Source organism: Mastigoproctus giganteus, chromosome 2, assembly GCF_048544385.1.
Source record: "Mastigoproctus giganteus isolate SK-2022 chromosome 2, ASM4854438v1, whole genome shotgun sequence".
NCBI lineage: Eukaryota > Metazoa > Arthropoda > Arachnida > Uropygi > Thelyphonidae > Mastigoproctus > Mastigoproctus giganteus.
In genome coordinates, this window is record NC_143576.1 from 173,751,103 (window position 1) to 173,772,098 (window position 20,996).

The 20,996-nt window shown below is 40.3% G+C and overlaps 1 protein-coding gene across 1 annotated transcript in view; it reads right to left on the minus strand.

Moving 5' to 3' along the window:
* LOC150089758 (protein O-mannosyl-transferase Tmtc3-like) overlaps positions 1–20,996 on the minus strand; it is a 186,308-nt gene that overhangs the window by 28,042 nt on the left and 137,270 nt on the right. Inside the window, exons 5-8 of the mRNA XM_090390094.1 lie at positions 18,753–18,857; positions 17,154–17,269; positions 14,804–14,970; positions 14,260–14,503 (exon numbers count right to left, since the gene is read on the minus strand). Of these exons, the coding sequence (XP_090246220.1) occupies positions 14,260–14,503; positions 14,804–14,970; positions 17,154–17,269; positions 18,753–18,857 (632 nt within the window). The remainder of the gene's footprint in view (positions 1–14,259; positions 14,504–14,803; positions 14,971–17,153; positions 17,270–18,752; positions 18,858–20,996) is intronic.

Below are 20,996 nucleotides of genomic sequence, written 5' to 3' on the forward strand. Positions count from 1 at the left end.
AGAACCCTCGTAACCATGAAACATACCTGCTTCAGAATGAAACAACATACAAAGCCTTAACGAGTTACGCACAAGCTGTCTTTACCATCAGACGGGCAAAGTTTGCTGAACTTAGAGCTGCTCAGAACAACGACCCTCATGTACAAACACAAACTGGGGTCGGATAGCATTTTCCCAACTGATAAAAGAGTAAGACTGAAGATTAAAATACTATGCTGGCATCATCATGGTTGGCACTACTTGAAAAGCTGACTCCCAGAGAGTGCTTGGCCTTTGGCACTCGCACAGTGGCGCCTGCCCCTGTGACTTTTGATCCCTCTACCCATCCCCTATTTCTCCTTACTCGGGTGGACTGCCTTCTCTATCTGTCCACTTTAGCTTGTTCCTCACATTCAGACCCCCCTTCCTCTTGTTCCCCAGGCCTTCTCTTCTCTTCTCTTTCTCTCTTTTTTTTTTTTTTTTTTTTTTTTTTTTTAACTTGGTCTTCGTCCAGGACGCTCAGGCGACCCTGGCGGAGACTAGCCAGAGAATAATGGGCAGCCTGGCTACCTCCTAGCGGTGTGTGCGGGCAACGTGAGGTCCCACCAGGGGCCCTGCGGCCAAATGCCAGGACACCCAACAGAACCTAACGCAATATGTCATATACAACAGACAACACTTTTCTGGCATTTACAGTAGTTCTGTATTCTTCACAGTGTACATATGGCGCAGATGTGAGAAATCACAGGTGGCGCCTGACCCTAACACTATGCACACTATGCACACTATGTCTGCTGGAAGAAAGGACTGAACCTGCTCACATTGCAGAACAGTATAGAGACCGATTCAAAGCAGCCCGCCGTGAATATACTAACAAAATTTACCATGCCAAGCAAAGCTCCTGGCGTTCCCTTGTCGATACTGAGGGGAACCGGAATCCGTGGGGTTTAGTCCACAAACTCGTGAGGAACAAGCTGGGATCCACGGACGTCATACACTCTGTCCGCTCTGATGACTCGTCTGAGACTACACACTGGGAAGATACAATCAACCGGATTCTGGATGAACTAATATATCAGGACAACACCAACTCTGACACTGACATCCACAGGACGATAGCAGTACAAAATTCCAGCTTCCAGCCAGACAACATGGAGGAACCATTCACGGAGGAAGAAGTCGATGCAGCAATTAAAAAAATCAAAAAAGGTAAAGCTCCTGGTCTGGATTTTATTGAAGGCGAGACTGTGCAACGTCTCTGGGCCATAGCTCCAATGATACTTCTTCAGCTCTTCAACACCTGTCTGAATGAGGGTAACTTTCCATCACGTTGGAAGCATGCTAACCTGAGGCTCTTACCTAAGGATCCCACAGGTACCTCCAAGGCATATCGCCCGATTGCGCTGCTTCCCATTCTCGGCAAGGTTTTTGAGAGACTGCTGCTCTCCCGCTTCCAACCCCGATATGAAGCCAGTGGTTTGGCATCCTCGCTTCAATTTGGATTCAAACAAGGGTGCTCCACAATTGATGCTCTATCTAAAACCCTCAAAGTTGCAGAACAGTCGGATGCAACTTATGTACTGGCAATATTCATTGACTTCAAAGGAGCTTTTGACACAGTGTGGTGGCCAGGCGTTCTTCAGAGGGCCAGAGTCTCTAACTGCACTTGGAATTTCTACCACTGCCTCAAAAGCTACTTCTCTAACCGCAAGGTCAGCATCAAAACAAAATATCACTGCATCACCCGACATCTAACCCGAGGCTGTCCCCAGGGCTCCATCCTGGGGCCAGCTGTCTGGAATATGATACTCGACGACTGGCTCCTGAGGGACTACCCACACACTACTCAGCTTTCTTATGCCGACGACATGGTTATTATCATTGAGGGCCCCACCCGCGCCACCATAGAAACCCAGGCTACGGTTGTTCTCGCTGCTCTGTCCGTATGGGCCACGGAAAATAAACTCTCAGTCTCCACTGAGAAGAGCAAAACCCTCCTATTAAAAGGCAAACTGGACTTCTCCAGACCTCCTACCATACGTTTTAATGGCCGCCCACTGAAAAACTACCGATCGGTGAAGTACCTAGGAGTAATTTTGGACGACAGGAGAACTTTCATTCCTCATATCCAAGCTATCAAAGAAAAGATAAAAAATTACATCAGTATGTTAGCACGCTTTACCCGCAAGGACTGGGGTCTTAAAGGACCAACTCTACGCCTTTTATACTCAGCAGTATTTATACCAATTGTCACATATGGAGCTGCAGTATGGTACCACAGAATGACTTTAGTGCATGCTCAACGTAAAATTCAGCAAATTCAACGACTTATGCTACTACAAATGACCCGCGCATGTAGAACGACATCAACTGCCGCCCTACAGCTACTAACAGGCCGCCTCCCTTTGGACCTCCACGTCGCTTTTATCGGACTTTCTCATGCCATCAAGAAGAATAAGGAAGCTGAATTCCTCACTATTCAAACCCGTACCGATACCGACATCAAACAGGAACATAAACGTGTGTGGCTACAATTCATAAACTTATGGCAAACCCGCTGGAATAACTCCACAACTGGTGCAACTACTAAACTTTTCCTTCCTGTGGTAACCTACATCAACAAGCAACGTTCCACTTGGTTCTTCCCTAACGTCTATGCTTCCTTCCTATTAACTGGCCACGGGTCCTTCAAGAGACGCCTTCTAGAGTTCGGCCTAGTCGAGGATGCCCTCTGTACCTGCGGAGAACCTGAAGACTGGGATCACGTGATGCACTCATGCAACGTATACTTAGATCTAAGAAACCAACTACTCCTAGACCTCCACACTACATCACTTCGTCCAGAAACCAAGTTATTGGAATCTAATGATGCCTTCCGTGCACTGACCAGTTATGCCAACGAGGTCTTTCGTCGTCGCTGGCATCACCTGCAACTCCCGAACACTACTCCTGGATAACCTCCTCTAGACAGCAACTGATACCCAGCACCGGAAACTTCCAGACATGAAACTGCAAATGGCGGACAGCCCTGTCGACGCCGCTCCGTGATTCTCCATTGTGACGATCCTGGACTCTTTAATTTGAACTTTACCTATTCTCTTTTTCCTACCCACAGTCTTTCTCCAGGACTCTCACAACTGCACCTAGCACTCTTCCTGCTCCGTTTAGCCTGGGAGGATGCCTACGCTCTGTCATCCTCGCTATCTTGTCTGTCTTCCACTTTCCTGTCTCTTCTCCGCTCTTTCCTTGGCCCTCCCCACTCTCGCTCCTGCAAGAGTGTGGACGGCCCGTCAGATGTCTTTTACTCCCTGGTCCGGCTCCTCGTGCCAGTGGACGGATGCTGGGAGGCTCCTTCCTGGTGATCGCGCCTCCCAGTAACGAAGAGGCCAGTCAAACAACACAAACAACACACTACTCACACATAACCCACACTGACTGGCTTTGCTATGTTAACAGAGTATTTAACGCGGATTTGTGGGAAACCACGGGAACCGCATAACAAAAAACACTATGTCCACTATGTCCACTATGTCTGCTGGAAGAAAAACCCAAGTTTTCGGGAGGAAAATCTATGCGATCTTCACGAGCCACGTTGCAAGAAAAACATAAAAATTCCTCTTGCCATTGACGGGATTTGAACTTAGGCCTTTTTTCCTGGTGTGGCAGAATTGTAACCACTGTTTTTACGCTAGGAATAATAATAATAATAATGAAACCTATTGAAACACAAAGTTTAAATTTATTTATCGTATACGAATGTATTTGGCCTGTCAACTGCCCTTTTCTTTCTTTTAAACCTTCATTATTCATATTTTCTATGTTCTCCCCTGCTTCGCTGTTCAGAGTTAAGACCCTTTTCTGTCTCTTCTTCCCATTTCGTATTCTAAGTTCGTACAAGAGGTGCAGATGAAGCACGTCGTAGACACAACTAAAGGCTGAAGATGCTAAACTAGTTAAATTACACAAATTACAATTTTTTTCTGTCTCTCTTGGGCTTTCTTTATTTGGTGTTCCTCTGACCGCCGTCGTAATTACCAGTTAGTAGTTAAAAACAACCATTAGGCTCTTCACAAAATCAGATTTCGTGATCACATGACCGGTTGTTCTGTACCAAGGACTGGCAATTACCCGGAGTAATTGGAGAGGAATGGATACTTCGGAAACGCAAAAACACTGATATAAACACACGAAAAAAGAAAACAAAAATGCGTATATTTCACTGCTTGCATAATTTTCCTTAAAAAATCAAGCAAGCAGTGAAATTAATTTTTGAATAATACATTCAGAGAAGCAGATTGTATTTATTTAGATTATTCTGATTGCAGCGGGATTTTTAACATATTACATTCACATATTTGGCACAACATTCAAAGGTTATAGAATATAAAATTCTCACAATGATACAAATTTTTTTTATCAAAAATCTGGTCTCAAACAAAGTCTTATTGAAAGATAAAATGATAAAACCAAATCTTGCCTCAGGAGCTTTTTCTCGTATTGAACAGCATATGGCCCCATCGCTATTAAAGTTAGAATCTGAAGACTTGCGTATATCTTTAGTTAGAGTATTATGTGTAATGTAGGACGACGTATACAGGGTTGTTAAAATTGAAGTATCTCTATGTAGAGGGCTCTAGCGTGAGTTCTAAGGCTCGTACTGAAGAGAAATTTGGAAAACATGTACAATAAAGAATGCGCTCGCCATTTATTGGAAAAAATATTAGTTACAAAAGGTGTCACTCTATGGCACGTAACTATCTTAGTTACGAATATGCAAATAACTTACGTTATTTGCATAACCGTAAGTTATTACCACAGCGCCATAACGCAGCTCTACTGTACTGTATAAAAGCAAAGCAGTCTCTTCAAAATCTTACAGTAGATGTTTTCCTGCACTACAACAGCAATGCCAACAACGTTGCAGGAAAAGGCGCTGTTAGTGAAGCTGTACTCTCACAACAGCAACAACGCAGCTGTGGCTATCAGAAAATTCCGGCGTCAGAAGCGCATAAGGCCCTCATGGACCTATGACTGTTTGTGCTGTCCGCAAAATGATTGCGAAATTTGAAGCGACAGGACATCTTGGTGTTCAACCAGGTACAGGTCGAAAACGAGTGGACTCCTCTCCTGTTGAAGATGTGGCTATGGCTGTCGTGGATTTATAGAGTCAATCTCCATGTGGTAGCGCAAGTGTGCCAGCTGTTTCTCGTGAAGTGGACATGCCGTATTCCACTGTAAGACTAGTAACGCGATACTATCCTTACAAGATGTACACGCAACAGCAGCTAAAGCATGGTGATGCAGATATTCGTTTTACACACGCACTTCAGTTTCTGGCGCGAATGACAATGAATATCACTTGGCCATGGAACATCTTTTGGAGTGATGAAGCCCACTTCTGCTTAAATGGACAAGTGAATACGCACAACTCTCGTATTTGGGCAACAGAAAACCCTCGAGTGATCCAAGAGTTCCCGTTGCATTCTCCAAACGTGACAGTGCGTGTGGTGTGGACCTACAGCCACATTCATGAATTGACCATATTTTTTTTGAACAGGTAACACCGACTGGACCCCTCACCTGTTCCGTCACTGGACACCGATATTATGAAATGTTGGCAAATTTCGCAATACTAGAACTGCAACAACGTGGGTGCCTTCAGAATACCATATTTATATAAGATGGTGCACCAACCCACATCTACCATTGTGTCCAAAGATTGTTAAGGCAACACTTTACAGACGAATGGGTCATTAGCCGCTGTTTCCAGACATCTTGGCCACCCCGATCACCGGACCTCATGCGACTTCTGGTTGTGGGGTTTTTTTAAGAACTACGTGTATCGGGAAGGATTTCAAACTCTGGCAGAACTGAAGGACAGCATTAGACGCAATGTGCTGGCTATTCCAGTTGACATGTTACGTTCTGCTGTAGAAAATGCAGTTCTTCGAATGGAAAATGTTGTTGACCAAAATGGAAGACACATTGAACAATTGTAACAATTGTGATCTTTGAGGTTGTCACAGACATTTTCTCAGATATGCCAGACAACTGTACTTGCTACCTGGGAGTCTAAAATGCTGATGGAACTAATATTCGGGTGACGCTGAAGTCAAGTGGACCCAATTTCGGCGAAGTCCGGACGGTCTGTGACAGCCAAATCCTCTGCTTGCACCTTCACGATGGTGGGACAGATAGTAATCCTGAGTATAACCCCCAATGCACAAGCATACTGTGGGTGACCACCCGGGTGTGAACCAACGTAAGCAGGGGTCGAGGTGTGGCACCCACACCACATGGAGGAGTGCCGCCCGTCTATGTTACCAGGCAGTACTAGGTAGTAGATGACTCTCATCAACCGGTGAAATACCACCACTTTGCTTATTGGAGGCTTGAAGTGGTGGAACCCATGTTTAGTCTCTAGAGCTAAGTTACGGTCAACGCTTCCCCATCTCTTTCATCGTGCTGTATGGTTGATGATTTTTGAGGTTATGATGAACATCGTGGCGAGATCCAATATTCCTTACAATTTCGAGGGTACAGCTCTAAAACGGTGTTCGCAGGCCGGCCGCTATTTAGTACACCGGACCGAACCTATTGGTAACTCTCTAGGGGGCTTCCGGATCATCTAGTGTATAATCTTGCTACCTCTACTCTGCCAGATAGTGACTGGAGGGAGTTCGAGTAGTGTGTATGCGGGGGGCATTGTCGAGGCCACCTTATGTCAAGGATCTGGGTATATTCTTATTACAGATTCTTATTATAGTGTACGCCATATCCAAAAATTTCATTACATCATACAGCATGCCCACCCACTTTTTCTTACTATTGAATACACCATGATTTGCCAAACTAATGCAGCAAGCTTATTTGCGAAAAGATCTAAACCTCCCAAACACTTCCTAATTCATCTCACAAATATATGTGGTCTCAATTCTAATTTCAACGATATTCATTTCCACTTGCAGTCTTCCAAACCCCATGTACTTTTTCTGACAGAATCTCAGTTATAGGTTGATTCAACTACTGCTTATCTCAGTTGCCCAAATTATTCGCTGTATGATTCCTTTCGCCTCAAAGGTGGTACTTGTGCATATGTCCGTTCTGATATTCCCTGTCAGAGACTTGGCAATTTGGAATCTCCTCTCTTTGATCTTCTCTGGCTTAAAATCTCTCTACCTCATTGTGCCAAATTCATCTGTTGTCGCTACTGTTCTCCCAACTCCACTAATCACTTGGAGCTCTTTGACTTCCTCTCTTTGCAACTTGATTTTCTCCAGTCCAACTTTCCTAACAGTGAGGTAATTTTCCTTGGTGATTTTAATGTCCACAAAACTCCCTCTGGCTTCCGTTTTCTAGTCACACCGACCCAACTGGTCGAAATGGTGAGGCGTTTGCAATTACTAATGACCTTGCACAGATTGCTCATTTACCGACAAGAATACCGGACAATCCTAACCATAGAGCCAACACGCTCGATCTTTTTCTAACAAACAACCCTTCTAAGTACACGGTCGAAGTGAGAGGTCCTTTAGGCATTTCAGATCACAACTTGGTGATTGTGTCTTCTCCAATGGAGCCTTTATTTCATGGCTATTCCCAACCTCGTGTTGTTTGGCATTAGAAGAATGCAAAATGGGATGACCTTCGAGATTTCTTTTCTTCTTTTCCTTGTTCGGATTACTGTTTCGAAACTTCTGATGTCAACGCTTGCTCAGATCGTGTCAGTGAAATTATTCTTGCAAGAATGGAATCCTTTCTCCCAAACTGCACATTAAAATCTCGTCCTTTATCTAAACCTTGGTTTTCCAATAAATGTGCTAAGGCTGTTCAAGAGAAAAACGTTGCATACCGTAATTGGCTTGTTTCTAATTCTTCAGTTTCATTTTCTGCCTACACCAAAGCTCGCAACAATTGTAAAGCAGTTATTAATCAGTTCAAACTAGAGTTCAAACAGGCTAAGAGTAGAAAACTCGCTTCTTGCCCTAATGGTAGCCGAGCATTCTGGTCTCTTGCCAAAGCTATTGGCCGCAACTTTTTCCCATCTTTTTCCCACCTCTGTCCAAACCAGATGGTTCTGTTGTCACTTCGGCCAAGGATAAAGCTAACCTGCTAGCATCCCATTTTTCTTCCAACACATATATTAATGATCTTGGTAAAATACCTCCCAGAATTCCCAACACACTCCATTCAATGCCTTCTGTGGTCTTCCGTCAAAAGGATGTCAGAAGGATTTTGACGAATCTTGATGCTAAGAAAGCTCCAGGTCCTGATGGTATTTCTCCAATTGTTCTCAAAACTTGTGCTCCTGAACTTACTCCTGTTCTTTGCCGCGTTTTTTCTTACTTTCTTATTCCAAAAGGTGTTTTTCCTTCTGCTTGGAAATTTGCTCATATCCACCCAGTTCCTAAAAATGGTGACAAATCCCTCCCATCCAATTATCGTCCCATTGCAATTACTTCTACTCTTTCTAAAGTAATGGAGAAATCAATTAACCGCCAAATTTTAAACTACCTAGAAACCTTCCGTCTGATCAACGATCGTCAGTATGGATTCCGTCAGTGTCGATCCACCGGTGATATTCTGGCTTATGTTACCATTTATGGACTAATTCAATGGAAAGGTTCGGTGAAACACAAGTAGTTGCTCTTGACATCTCAATAGCTTTCGATCGTGTTTGGCATAAAGGTCTTTTAAACAAGTCTCCATCTTATGGTTTGCCAACTGTTTTTAGTAATTGATTATCCAGTTTTCTCTCTGATCGCTCACTGATGGTGATGGTAGATGGCTCTCTGTCTTCTAACTTCTCCACTAATTCCGGTGTCCCCCAAGGTTCAGTTCTTTACCCCGCTCTTTTTCTCTTGTATATTAATGACCTTCTTTCATTGACTGGAAATTCTATCCATAGTTTTGCCGATGATAGCACATTGCATTCCACTTTCCATTTTGAGAAACCTTGTCCTGCTCAATCAACTTCAACTTCTCGAAAATCTGCTACTAGTTCCTTAAATGCAGATCTTCAGGTAATTCTCCAGTAGGGCAAACACAACTTAGTTAATTTCAACCTTTCTAAAACTCAGTCTTGTTTTATATCTCGCAAAAAGGATTCTTCTTCTCTCCTATGCTTATCTTTAGTGACACTCCGATTTCTAGGCAAAAGGATATATCTCTTTTGGGGATTACCCTTACTTCTAATCTCTCTTGGCACAAGCACATTACAAATATTGCTTCTGCTGCATCTAAAAAACTTGGTTTTCTCTTTCGCTCTCGGCGTTACTTTTCTTCCAAACAGCTGCTCACTCTGTATAAATCGCAAATCCGCCCTGTCATGGACTATTGTTCCCACATCTGGGGTGGTGCCCCCAGCTGTCTCATTGACGTACTGTTTCTGCTGCATGCCTCTTCTACAGATACTTCCATGGGCACTGTTCCTCTGAATTTGCGTCTATAATTCCCGCTTTCTCTTTCAAAACAGTCTGAACACGTGCCGCCACCAGCCAACATCCATTTACTGTCCAACTCCAAACCCACAGAACCAACTTTTCATCTTCCTCATTTATTCATTCAACTGCCGTTTCTGGAACAACCTTCCTTCATATGTATTTCCTGAAAATTACAGTCTACAGAAGTTCAAGTCCAATGTCAACAAATATCGTCTTTCTTCTTCTCAACCTCCAACCCAACCACGGTACTAAATACTATAGGTTCTAATACCTCTCGTGTTTGGAGTTTACATATTGAAAAAAAAAAAAAAAAAAAAAGCTCTGTTCAAGTGATTTGTATTGCCACAGCGCCGTACAGTGACAAATCTTGTAACAATTTTATCTCCAATAAATTGCGAGCGCATTGTTTATTGTACCTGTTGTCCAAATTTCTCTTCAGTACGAGCCTTAGAACTCGCTCCAGAGCCCTATATACAGGGATACTTTAATTTTAACAACCCTGTACTTATCAAGTATGTAGTTTGAGCACAAACAAACACTGCACCTAATTAAAAAATAAATTTAACTGAAAAATATATTATGGTGTAATGAATTTTTTAATTTAAAAGTTTATAATATAAAATTTGTATTATGAAACAATGCAGTATATCACGTGTAATTTTCGGCAGTCAAAAATATATAAAATGATATAATAAACGTAACGTGTAATACATGAACAATACAGTTTAACAAGTTAATGAATAATAAGCAATATAACAGTTACAATTCGGATAAAATATTTGCGATCATCTTCTCAAACACAAATTTACATAACCAAGTTGCTGATGTACCTAAAACCCAGAACGGAAGAAGCGATCATCACCAAGTTGTTTTCTGTGGTACCAATAGTTGATGTTAACTGTGTATTTTGAAGAACTGTTGGGATTACTGGTGAGGAAAATAACAAAAATGTTGGAGGAGTGTCCAAGATGATATTTTAGAAGGTAAATGAGCAATTTGGATGGGGTTATTAATGGCATCAAAAATCTCACTGTCTCTATAACTGGAAAGTGGAAGCGAGATGGAATTATGAGCATTAAAGTCTTTGAGGAAAATGATTTCACTATTAGGGTAGTTACGCCGAAGAATAATGATATTCAAGGAAATAAATTAAAAGGTTAGGAGTTATTTGTAGTTATAAGAGAACGATAGAGATAGTAAATGCGGTTGAGAGAATGAGTTAGAGATTTTGAAAAAAAAGAAGGATATTTTAGATTGGGATTCTCTGGAAATGAATATCAGAATGCATATTTAAAAAAATATCACCTTTTAGATGGAAGAATCCATAGACTGTAATTAAAGTAAGTGAGCGGTGGTTGATGGAAATTTCACTCGAAGATTAAGTTAAACGACTGTCGCTGGAAATGAACTCCTTCAGCGGCACTATTGAATCGTAGATTTGCGAAATGGATTAGAAATATCTGATGTTTAATTTTTATTGAAAGTGACAATTCCCCATTACTTTGACTATTCGTGATTTATTGGGGTCAACGTGACTTACGGTATAATGAAATTTTTACATAACGCAGAACACGTCGGGGATGCACTGAGTGATCACTGAATTATGACCACATACCTAATACTTCTTAGGTCCTCCTTTTGCTCTCAGTGCAGCAGCTATCCGACGTGGCATTCATTCAACAAGATGTTGGAAGCGTTCGGGAGGTATGGCCAACCAAGCTGTGTGTAATGCGGCCAGCAATGCAGGTATGGAAGTGATTGGTGTATCCAGACGCCTGATGTGCCTTTCCATAGTGTCCCACAAGTGCGCTATAGGATTGATATCGGGGGAGTTTGGAGGCCAATCGATATGCTGGAAGTCAGAATTGTTGTAGTAGTAGAAGTGGAATGTGATTCAAGAAAGCAGTGTATGAGCTTATGCAGCATCAGCCAAAAAAAAATATATATAAAACAATTCCCTCTAAATGTTTGTCCAGTTCCTCCTTAAATTTATTTCACCTATCAACTTGCACAACGACAGATGGAAGTTTGTTCCAGCAATTAACCACCCGTTGGCTAAAGGCAAATTTCCGCACATCTAATCTACATCTGTCTTTTCTTAATTTGAATTTATGCCCCCTTAGGTTCGTAATCTGAACAAGTGGAAGGATCCCATCAGAATTCAGCGTGCTCAACCCATTCAAGGCCTTATACACCTCAATCAGATCACCGCGCAGGTGCCTAGTCTCCAGCCACTGCAATTTGCAGAACTTAAGCCTCTCTTGGTAAGAGGATCCCTTCTTTCCCCTCATCAATCTTGTCGCCCTTCTTTGTGCACGCTCAAGCAAATCTACATCCTTCCTCCAGATCTGCACGCAGTACTCAAGGCGTGGCCTGACCATTGCCTTATACAGAGGGACAATCACCTCCTTTTCCCTGCTAGCAAAATTCCTATATATCATTGACAAAACCCCATGACCTGCCCTGGCAGCCTGTCTGCATTGCTCAGAAAACTTCATATCTGATTGCACAATTACTCCCAGGTCTTTTTCATTTTCTACCACCTTAAGTGTAGTACCACACAGTTGGTACGTTTCTCTGGGGTTACTTCTACCCATATGCAGTACTTTGCATTTGTCAATGTTAAAACATTGACAAATGCAAATGTCTGTGTTCTTGAAACCATACCTGCATAAAAAGTGCCCGATGGCTCGGCATATTGTCAACTTGGAAGATACCATCGCCATTCGGGAAAAAGTGTAACATAGCGGTGTGTACACAGTCAGCAACCAGTTGACGATAGCGGAGACCACTGATACGTTGTTGCACATGCACCAGAGGTACAAGTTCCTGCCAGTGAAACATGCCCCACACCATACAACCGCTTCCACTGGCCTGCACTTTTGATATCATGCATGATGGATGCTGTTGATGCCATATCCAAATCCGTACACGACCATCCACGGTGTGGAGTAAATAACGTGACTCATCCGACCAACACACCTTCTTCCAGTCTTCTAACGTCCAACTTGCATGCTATTTGCACCAGGCGAGTCTTTTACACCGATGAACATCGAGAGGATGTCGTAGGGGTCGTCTGCTGGTATAGCCCCACACGTGCGACACATGGTCATGCCAGATATTGTTCCGGATTGGCTCGTGTTGTATTGGGTAGTCAACTCTTCAATAGTGCTGCGCCTGTTCGACTGTACGAGTCTTCGGACCCGGCGCTCACATCTAACATCAACCTTTCGCTGACCTTTGCAGTTTTGCCGTCGGGTCGTTGTTTGACCATTTTTATGTCAGTTCTGGTACTCTTTAACTACGGCGGCTCTCGGACACCCTACCAGTTCAGCCGTTTGGGAAATTGAGGCACCAGCTCGTCGAGCACCCACAATCTGTCCTTCATCAAAGTCTGATACTTTGATAAAGGACAGATTGTGGAATTTTAGCACTCTCGGAATTTTACTACCTACTGAACCACTCAAAAAACCGTTTGGCTTCTTATTAATAAACCAAATCAGATCAAATGAACATCTTTTTATAATAAATTTCCAGGACACCATTAAATTTAATTCGCTGGATTGTGTTAGGAATAGTCATTTGTGATAGGAATAAGAAGGGAGTTAGAAAAAGCTGAAGTACGGACACCTGAATTTGTTTTTAAACAAATATGACGTTTTAACTAGCACGAAAAAAGAGGAAAAGAAATAAAGTAAAAATAAGGCTAGAAAGTTCCTCATTTAAAAAAAAAAGCATTAACTATTCATAATGTACCGTGTGTGTGTGTGTGTGTGTGCTATCCATAAGGGTATTTCAGACGAAGATAAGAATATTAATAGAAATTTTAATACCGAAGTAAGACGGCGCACGATTATGAATATTAAAATGATCAAATTCTGAAAAATATGTGCGCTTTTGTTTTATTGCTGAAAGAAACTAAGCGAAACAATTAACTTAATACATTTATCTATAATGTATCAAAGGGATCTCGGTTGAGAAATGGGATGCGTAAGTGAAGGAAATTAAACTCTTTGGTCACATCGGAGGAAAGATAACGATACTTCAATCGGTGAAACCACGTTATAAAACAAATAATAATCAAAGAATCCATTCTGAAAATTAAAACATAGAGCTGGCAACTTCAACACAATAGTGGTGGATTGTTGTTCAATTTAAACAGAGTCAGCGCTAGAAGAATAGGACCTCAAAGGTTCAGAAGGCGATACGGGTTCCTATATAACGACATGAAATGTCGGCAATCGAGCAATGTCCCCTCTACTCCCACCCTCAAACACCCTTCCTGAATTTATCGGGGAAGGTTAATTTAATTCAATTCGACCTTAACCGACCAAATCGTAATTCTCTTGACATAACATTCACCATTCATATGACGATGAAATCGAGCCCGTTGTAGACATGAATCAAATAAATAAGTCAATTTAATCTGCTAGAAGCACCGAACTTAATTAATTTTAGGTTTGGTACTTCTAGCACCGATTCTGTTTAAATACAACAGCCCAATTATTGTTATGAAGAATAAAGTTGTGAATCCTGCGTTTAATTTAACGAATCGATGTCTTGATTATTATTTGTTTTTCTTTAGGATGGTGTTTTTTTTTTAATTACTTGCAATTTCAGAATCCAAAACACTTCTGCTCGTAAAGGCAATGGGATACTATGGAAGCTTTTTAAAAGAATTTTTAGTAACATAAAACTGATTCTAAAATTTTGCATTTTAAAACAAATAGACATATTTGTTTACCTGCAATAAATTCCTCTTGAACAGGACAAAAAAAAAAAAAAGATATACCAAAGTTGCAAGAGGTGATTGCATTATAAATAACGCTTCACTCACCAGTCGAAGGATGCTTGTGTTTCCGTTGGTCGCGTGCAGCACCACTTTCCCTAGAAAGGTGTACAAAAGGACTGTTCCAACGTTTCGAGGATCATCCAGCGACCTCACCAGAGGTACGGATTCTGACGACCAATCACAACATAGCGAGTTAGGGAAAAGGAGGATCCATGCATTGAAGGCCACCAGATGGTTGTAAGTGAGCACGCGAGTGAAGAGGGACGACGCAGCGGAAGGGTTGTCGAACCTAAAAACGATTAAAAGTAATTTCATGTACCCACCTGAATTAATTAACTACTACAACCCAAGCAATCTTTTAGGACTATTAGAGTGAAACATATAATTGTAGATGTAAACTTTGTTAAAACTAATTAAAAAACATATTTCGATGTCTGAATAATCCGTGGGGAATTAGGGAATTCGTAATATCATAATTTATAAGGAGTCCTCCCCCAGAAACAAGAGAACGCCAAGTCACTCCATTTTGCCATAGATGAATGAGAGTTATCTCCAAAAAGAAAGAAAAGCTCAGATGGTTTAAGCTTACCTGTTGAATGCTGGGAAGTGCTGACCCATAACTTTCACCCGAAGCACCAAGATCACCAGGAAGGATGCGAGTGTAATTCTTAACTTCAGTACTCTGGACCGATACCAGGGCGGTGCCTTGGGTTTACTGATAACTATACACTGAAGGAGATCTCTGGTCAACGGTACCTGCCATTGAAAAAACCTGTTTACTCACAAATATTCTTTACATTCTTAAAAATATAATAGTGAGGAGTAAACGATTATAAATCTAAAGTAAAACTGAATGTCCGAAAAAGTCCCTTTGTGTTTGAGGGCTCATGTATTTTTATTACTTGTTTATACCAGTCTTGTTATTGTTGATTCAAAGAGATTGACAACACGCTGTTCCCTCTTTTATTATTTGCAGTGAAATATAAACTGCCCTCCCCACCAAGGCTTCAACTTACTAAGAGTTGCTTTGTACAAGCAATATGGTAGTAGTGGTGACACAATGATTGAAAGAAGCAATTTATACAACGCTAGCAAAAAGTATCCACTTCATTTGTTCATTCATTCTAATAATTTGATCAATATATTTATACATTTATTCAAACTATACACTTCCACAATACGAGATCGAAGTTTTGTCCACCAGTCAATTATTGAATCAATCAATGACTGAACGCAAATATTTTCACATCTATCCTGCAATGGTTAAATCTGTATTAAGAGCCAAATCAACTGAGTATATTGCTAATATACTGTGCAGGGGGTCAGTGTATTATAAGTGCATGTATTTTTTGGTCGGTTTTCTGGAGGATAAACTTGATTTTCCGGGAGGAAAACTATGCAATCCTCACCTCAGACCGATAAACTCAGCGACTGTGTGAAAAAGCCCATAAAATTTCCTTGTTTCTTTGACTGGATTTGTATTGAGACCTTTTCCACTTGATATGAGAGGACGGTGAACACAACTACTGTGCTACCCGCGAAGTCCTATCCTGCAATCATCCTTTTTTCTAATATAAATTTATGTTCCTCTTTGAATGGGTGTCATCCACCCTTGCAATAGCACAGTGAATATAATCGCCGTCCTCTCCACACTGGTGGAAAAAGCCTGAGTTTGAATCCTCTCAATGACATTAAATTTTTATGGGCTCTTTCCAGGAGTTTCCTGAGATAGTCGGTCAGAAGCAAGATTTGCATGCATGGGTATTTCTTACAGGTTTTCGAACTGAAGAATACACTCAATTTATAGATACAATATATACCGAACGCTTCATTGCCTTAGCTGCTTTGACGTTTGATACATGTTTTTAACATTTCATATGTTTCTGTTGTAGATATTCGCAGTTTAAAGCAGAATCTGACATTTATTCCTTGCTCCATTGAAAAAGCGTGACACGGAATATTAACGCTACTAACGAAACTGGTTGTTACTTCCAACCTGGAAGCTTACTGGACAATTTCTGTACCACCATCTGTTGGAGGAAGTCTGAACTACAACATACCACTTGCGTTTATTTTCAAATTCGACGAACATGACTGCAATAGCACCAGTCCGGGAGCCTTATTACCATCCCTCGTACGTGTGTCATTCGAGAAAGTGTAAGGATGTCATTAATATCTAGTTTATTTCATTCATTTAAAGTCTTGAACATTTTAATCAGGTGTCCTCGCAGATGTATCTAGGTTTCAGAAGCCACAATTTACGAATTCAAGAATTTCCTGGTAAGAATGCTCTTTTGTCCCCGACAGATCTTGTTCCTCTTCTCTGCACCTATTTAAACAGGTTTATATCCTTCTTAAAATGAGATTTTCAAACCTTCTAGCAGTAGTGAAATGAGACCTAACCATTGCCTCATACAATGGGATAATCAAAGTGAAAAAAAAAACAATCCCATATATCGTTGACAGAACCCGATGAGCTCTCCTAGCAGCCTGTCTGTACTGCGCAGAGCTTTACGCATGAGCAAAGAATTCCTTTCTGCTTCTCTTTTCGTTCTTAGCCAAAAGAATCCTCCTAATCTGCCTTAGCTTGCCCAACCATCCCCTTATATTTTATTCAAACTTGATTGCAGATTACTTTTCACTGTAAGTTCCCGTGTTTCTTGATAATTTATAATCACCCCACGCATTTTTCTTTTTTACCACTAATCTCATCAATTAACCCAACGTCCTCGAACAGTTATCTAAATTGTTATTTCTTTTTTCCAAAAAAAATTTCGGCCGATTCATCAAAGTCAGTTATTTCATGAAATCGTATACTTTATAGCGTACTTACTTTATAGACAAGAATGGTAATGGTACTGGTTTTTGAATGTCATTCTACCAATTCTGGATAAACGAAATATTTTCTTAAACTACGTGAGATTAATCGGGTCCCTTACCCTGTTCAGCACGAAGACATCCATTAGGACACACAAGACAAGGGCAGTGAGAGCCTGCTCTTTACACAACATCCCTGCAGCCGAAAATAACACGGGCAGGACAACCTCTCGCCAGCCTACATCGCAAAGAAATAGAAAGGAAGAAAAACCCATCAAGATGCGGTACTTTAAATAAATTACACATTCAGTGCTACAAGAAAACAGAAGGGGGAGGGAGATTATCCTGAAAATTAAGAGGAGGGAAGAGAAGAAGAAATATTAATGCGTAATATATAAAAACTAGTATTATAATGTTAAGATATAATATGAAGATTTTTGTACTCGTACATATAAAATTATTGATTTGTTGTTGCAATTCATCCTTCAATATTCGCTTTTTCCTTAAGCACTAAATATTTATATTTAGAATTGGAATTTGATTTATTAATAAGAAAAATCGAAACTGGTATCAGTTTCGATTTTACAGTTAAATCATTTTTATAATTTTTCTTAAATGTCCAGATATACAAGCAGTTTGGTTTATTTATTTACTGAACATTCAGATATAGATATTACACTGATTGTAGATCGAATTACGCATTTAGAAACCTATTTCTAGACAGAAAAACATAAAACGTTTTCCATATTGCAAAATTTCTAGTTGAATGACATCCAGTGGAAAATTATGAAACATAGACTGGAACGAAACCTCTGTGGAAGCCACTAAGCATGAACTACTTCATGCTTAGTGGTAATTAATCATTTAAATCAAAGTTTCTGTACATAAAAGGGTGACTGTGTAGATGCTCTTAAGATTATAACTGAAGAGAGCACTTCGCATATCGGAGAAATTGTTGAATAAGTATTTTTAGGAAATCACCGGCGATTTTTAAGAAACCAAAAGGCCAAAATTGGAGACAGCTTCGGAATGCAGAGATTGATCCTCTTCTCTTTTCTTTACCATTTCCTTACAGAAGTAGGCCATCTTTAGCACGATTAACGAACATACGTTGTCTTTTTGACTGGCATTCGTCGGTACCTCTTCCTCCAACGAGGAAGAGAACCCGATTGATTTCATTGTTTATTTGGGATTCGTATTCGAGCGTGTATTTCAGCGTGTTTGGTGGATAATTTCAATTTAGCTGTTAGCACGATGCATCGGATTCAGGCTTCACTACCCACCATCACAGTATCAAAACAACTCTCAATACATAAATTTTTCTACGCATTTTAATTTCCGAAATTCTTCCATTTAACTTCAAGTACCTGTTGTCTTTTTCTAAAGAAAACTGAACATATTAGATAAATTCTTCATTATACAATTCCATACCGAGATTACTTTTTGATAGAATAACTCTGAATAATTTCACGGTCTGTATACCTTGACAGAAGCATAACGTGAAGGTATAGAGACTGTCCACTTTCCTGGAAGCTCTTCTCTTCCACCATCTTGCAACCCATTAATAAAAAAAGTAAGAGTTATCTGATTTGGGACTTATTAGGCTTATAAGTAAAATCGAAAAGGTTTCCCTTGGTTCATAAGATGAATATTTTATAAAACAAGAAGGACATCCCAGCTCTCATAATCAACTTAGTATTAACTATTTATTTCTGCATTACCTGGTCGACTGTTGATCTTTTCGGCGTCATCCGGACGAAAGTAGCACAGCAACGACCCCAGGAAGCAAACTGCTGATAGTAACTCAGCCCGACCGACTATACTGGCTACCTGAGAAAAGAAAGCAATAATATTTATTACCCACTAATCCTAAGTGCACAAATCACTAATTATTATTAAGTTAAAACCATGAGGTATAATGCAAAAAGTTGCAGAATTTCGTATGCCTTCTGGTCCTGGCGTACGTTTGGATTTTGGAGCCCAACTTTTTGCTATTAGGACTATAGGGATTATAGCTATTACACTGACTAAAGATGGAGAAATACAGCGTTTGAAATAAGGCACCAACAACGCGAAAGATTTTATGAACCAGGTTCATGAAATCTTCGTAAAATCTGTACAAAAACTAAAAGTAAAATGCATACTTTTGAATACAAAAGAGAGAAATAATCAAATCACATAACATCAACAAACGGAACAAGTTCCTGGCAGATAAATTTAATTATTGCAGAACAACAGACAGACAGACAATTACTATGGAGCTAAATATTTTCGGAAGGAATTAAATCCAGCAGTCCAAGGCATTATGTGGACACTCAGGATGGCAAAATAAGATTACCAACACGAAGAGAGGCTTGCGTAATTCTCTTGAGTTTGCCTCCAAGGGTGCTGTTAATCCCCCAGACATGTCTGCAAATGGTGATCGTAAATTTAAACGCAAATGTTTTGCCGGTCTGTGCTGGTATACATAAATTAATTATCCAGATGCAGACTCCTTGGACACTTCATAATAACAAGTTCTGTAAAACAATTAAAATGTTCGCATTCTACACATTGATCCCGTGTGTTCATAGTTAATGGCTAATTTTAAGATATTCATTACAATTACGTATTTAATTTTGCCATTTTACCAGCAGTTTTCATTATTTATTCTTATAATATTGGCACTTTCATCTTTTTTCTTATTAATTACTTGCTATTTGCATACCATACATTTTTAATCATTTTTGACCCATTCAAGCGACGTTTCTCAATTGCTTATTGAATTCTGTCATTGGACCATGGTGTGAGTTCTAAAAATTTATAATAAGAATAATAGTCTTATTGATCTTATATAGAATAGTCTTATATAGAATGAACGTAAAATGTAATTACTAATTGTAAGGGTGCAGACCAATTTTAGGTTAATTTATTCTGAAAATTTCTGCTTATTCCAAGAGAAATTCTCAGAACCAATGGCGCGTTGTGAAAAAACAGCCGATAAAAATAACCTCGCGTCCATGACGGGACTCGAACTTGGTACCTTTTCCACCCTGGTGTGGAAGGACGCTGATTACAACCACTTCGCTACCCATGAGGGCATCGTCATACCGCGTAAAAAGGTTTTGGATTTCGATGGTATCAAAACAGAATTTCTATTGGCAATTTTCAACCCTTGGCCAAACTATTCGATCTGGAATGAGAGCCGCATGATTTCTTCCTTGGAAACAAGTAAAAGTAAACCTGCCATAGCCACAGAATGCGCGCAACTTCAACTACATCTGTTGTGTCTGGTGGCACAAACAAACTATGGAATTATGTCGATTTAACTTCGGCAGTCTAGAGTGCCTGCTTAATATTGGAATGGTCCAGCCTTCGACTCTTTCCAAGTACTTTGAAAGATTCACGTATACACACACGCTGGCCAAAAAATACTAACCTTTGTATTAAGACAGAAGAAATGAAAATAAGTCATAAATGCAAATAAATACGAATGAATGCAAAGAAAATTGTGAAGTGGGGTTATGAGGTTGAGTATAAAGACTATATAGACTATTCGACTGCAGTAATCTGAAGCCAAAATAGGGAAAATACGTGATCGATCAAACTTTGAAAAAGTCTTATTGTGGGTGCACGTTTAGTAGGAACCACGATTCAAGAAACAAAAAATATAACTGGTTTCTCAAATGCATCCACCTCAAAGGTTTTAGTGAGTGGAAAGCAAGCGGTTCTTCCACATCTCAAAGGCATATGTGGGAGAAAAACAATACTTCAAGAGCAAAGTCGTGGTACTCTAAGCAGGACTGTGCGGAAAAATAGGTCATCCGGTGTGCATAAAATAACATCTGAATTCAACCAATCCGTATTTCAACCATAACATGCTCAGGGAATTAAAGAAATTGGATATTGCCAGTCACCTGCCTATTCGAAAGCCACTTATTTCAGAGAAAAACAAAAAAAATCCGCTTGTAGTGGTGCCGATAAAA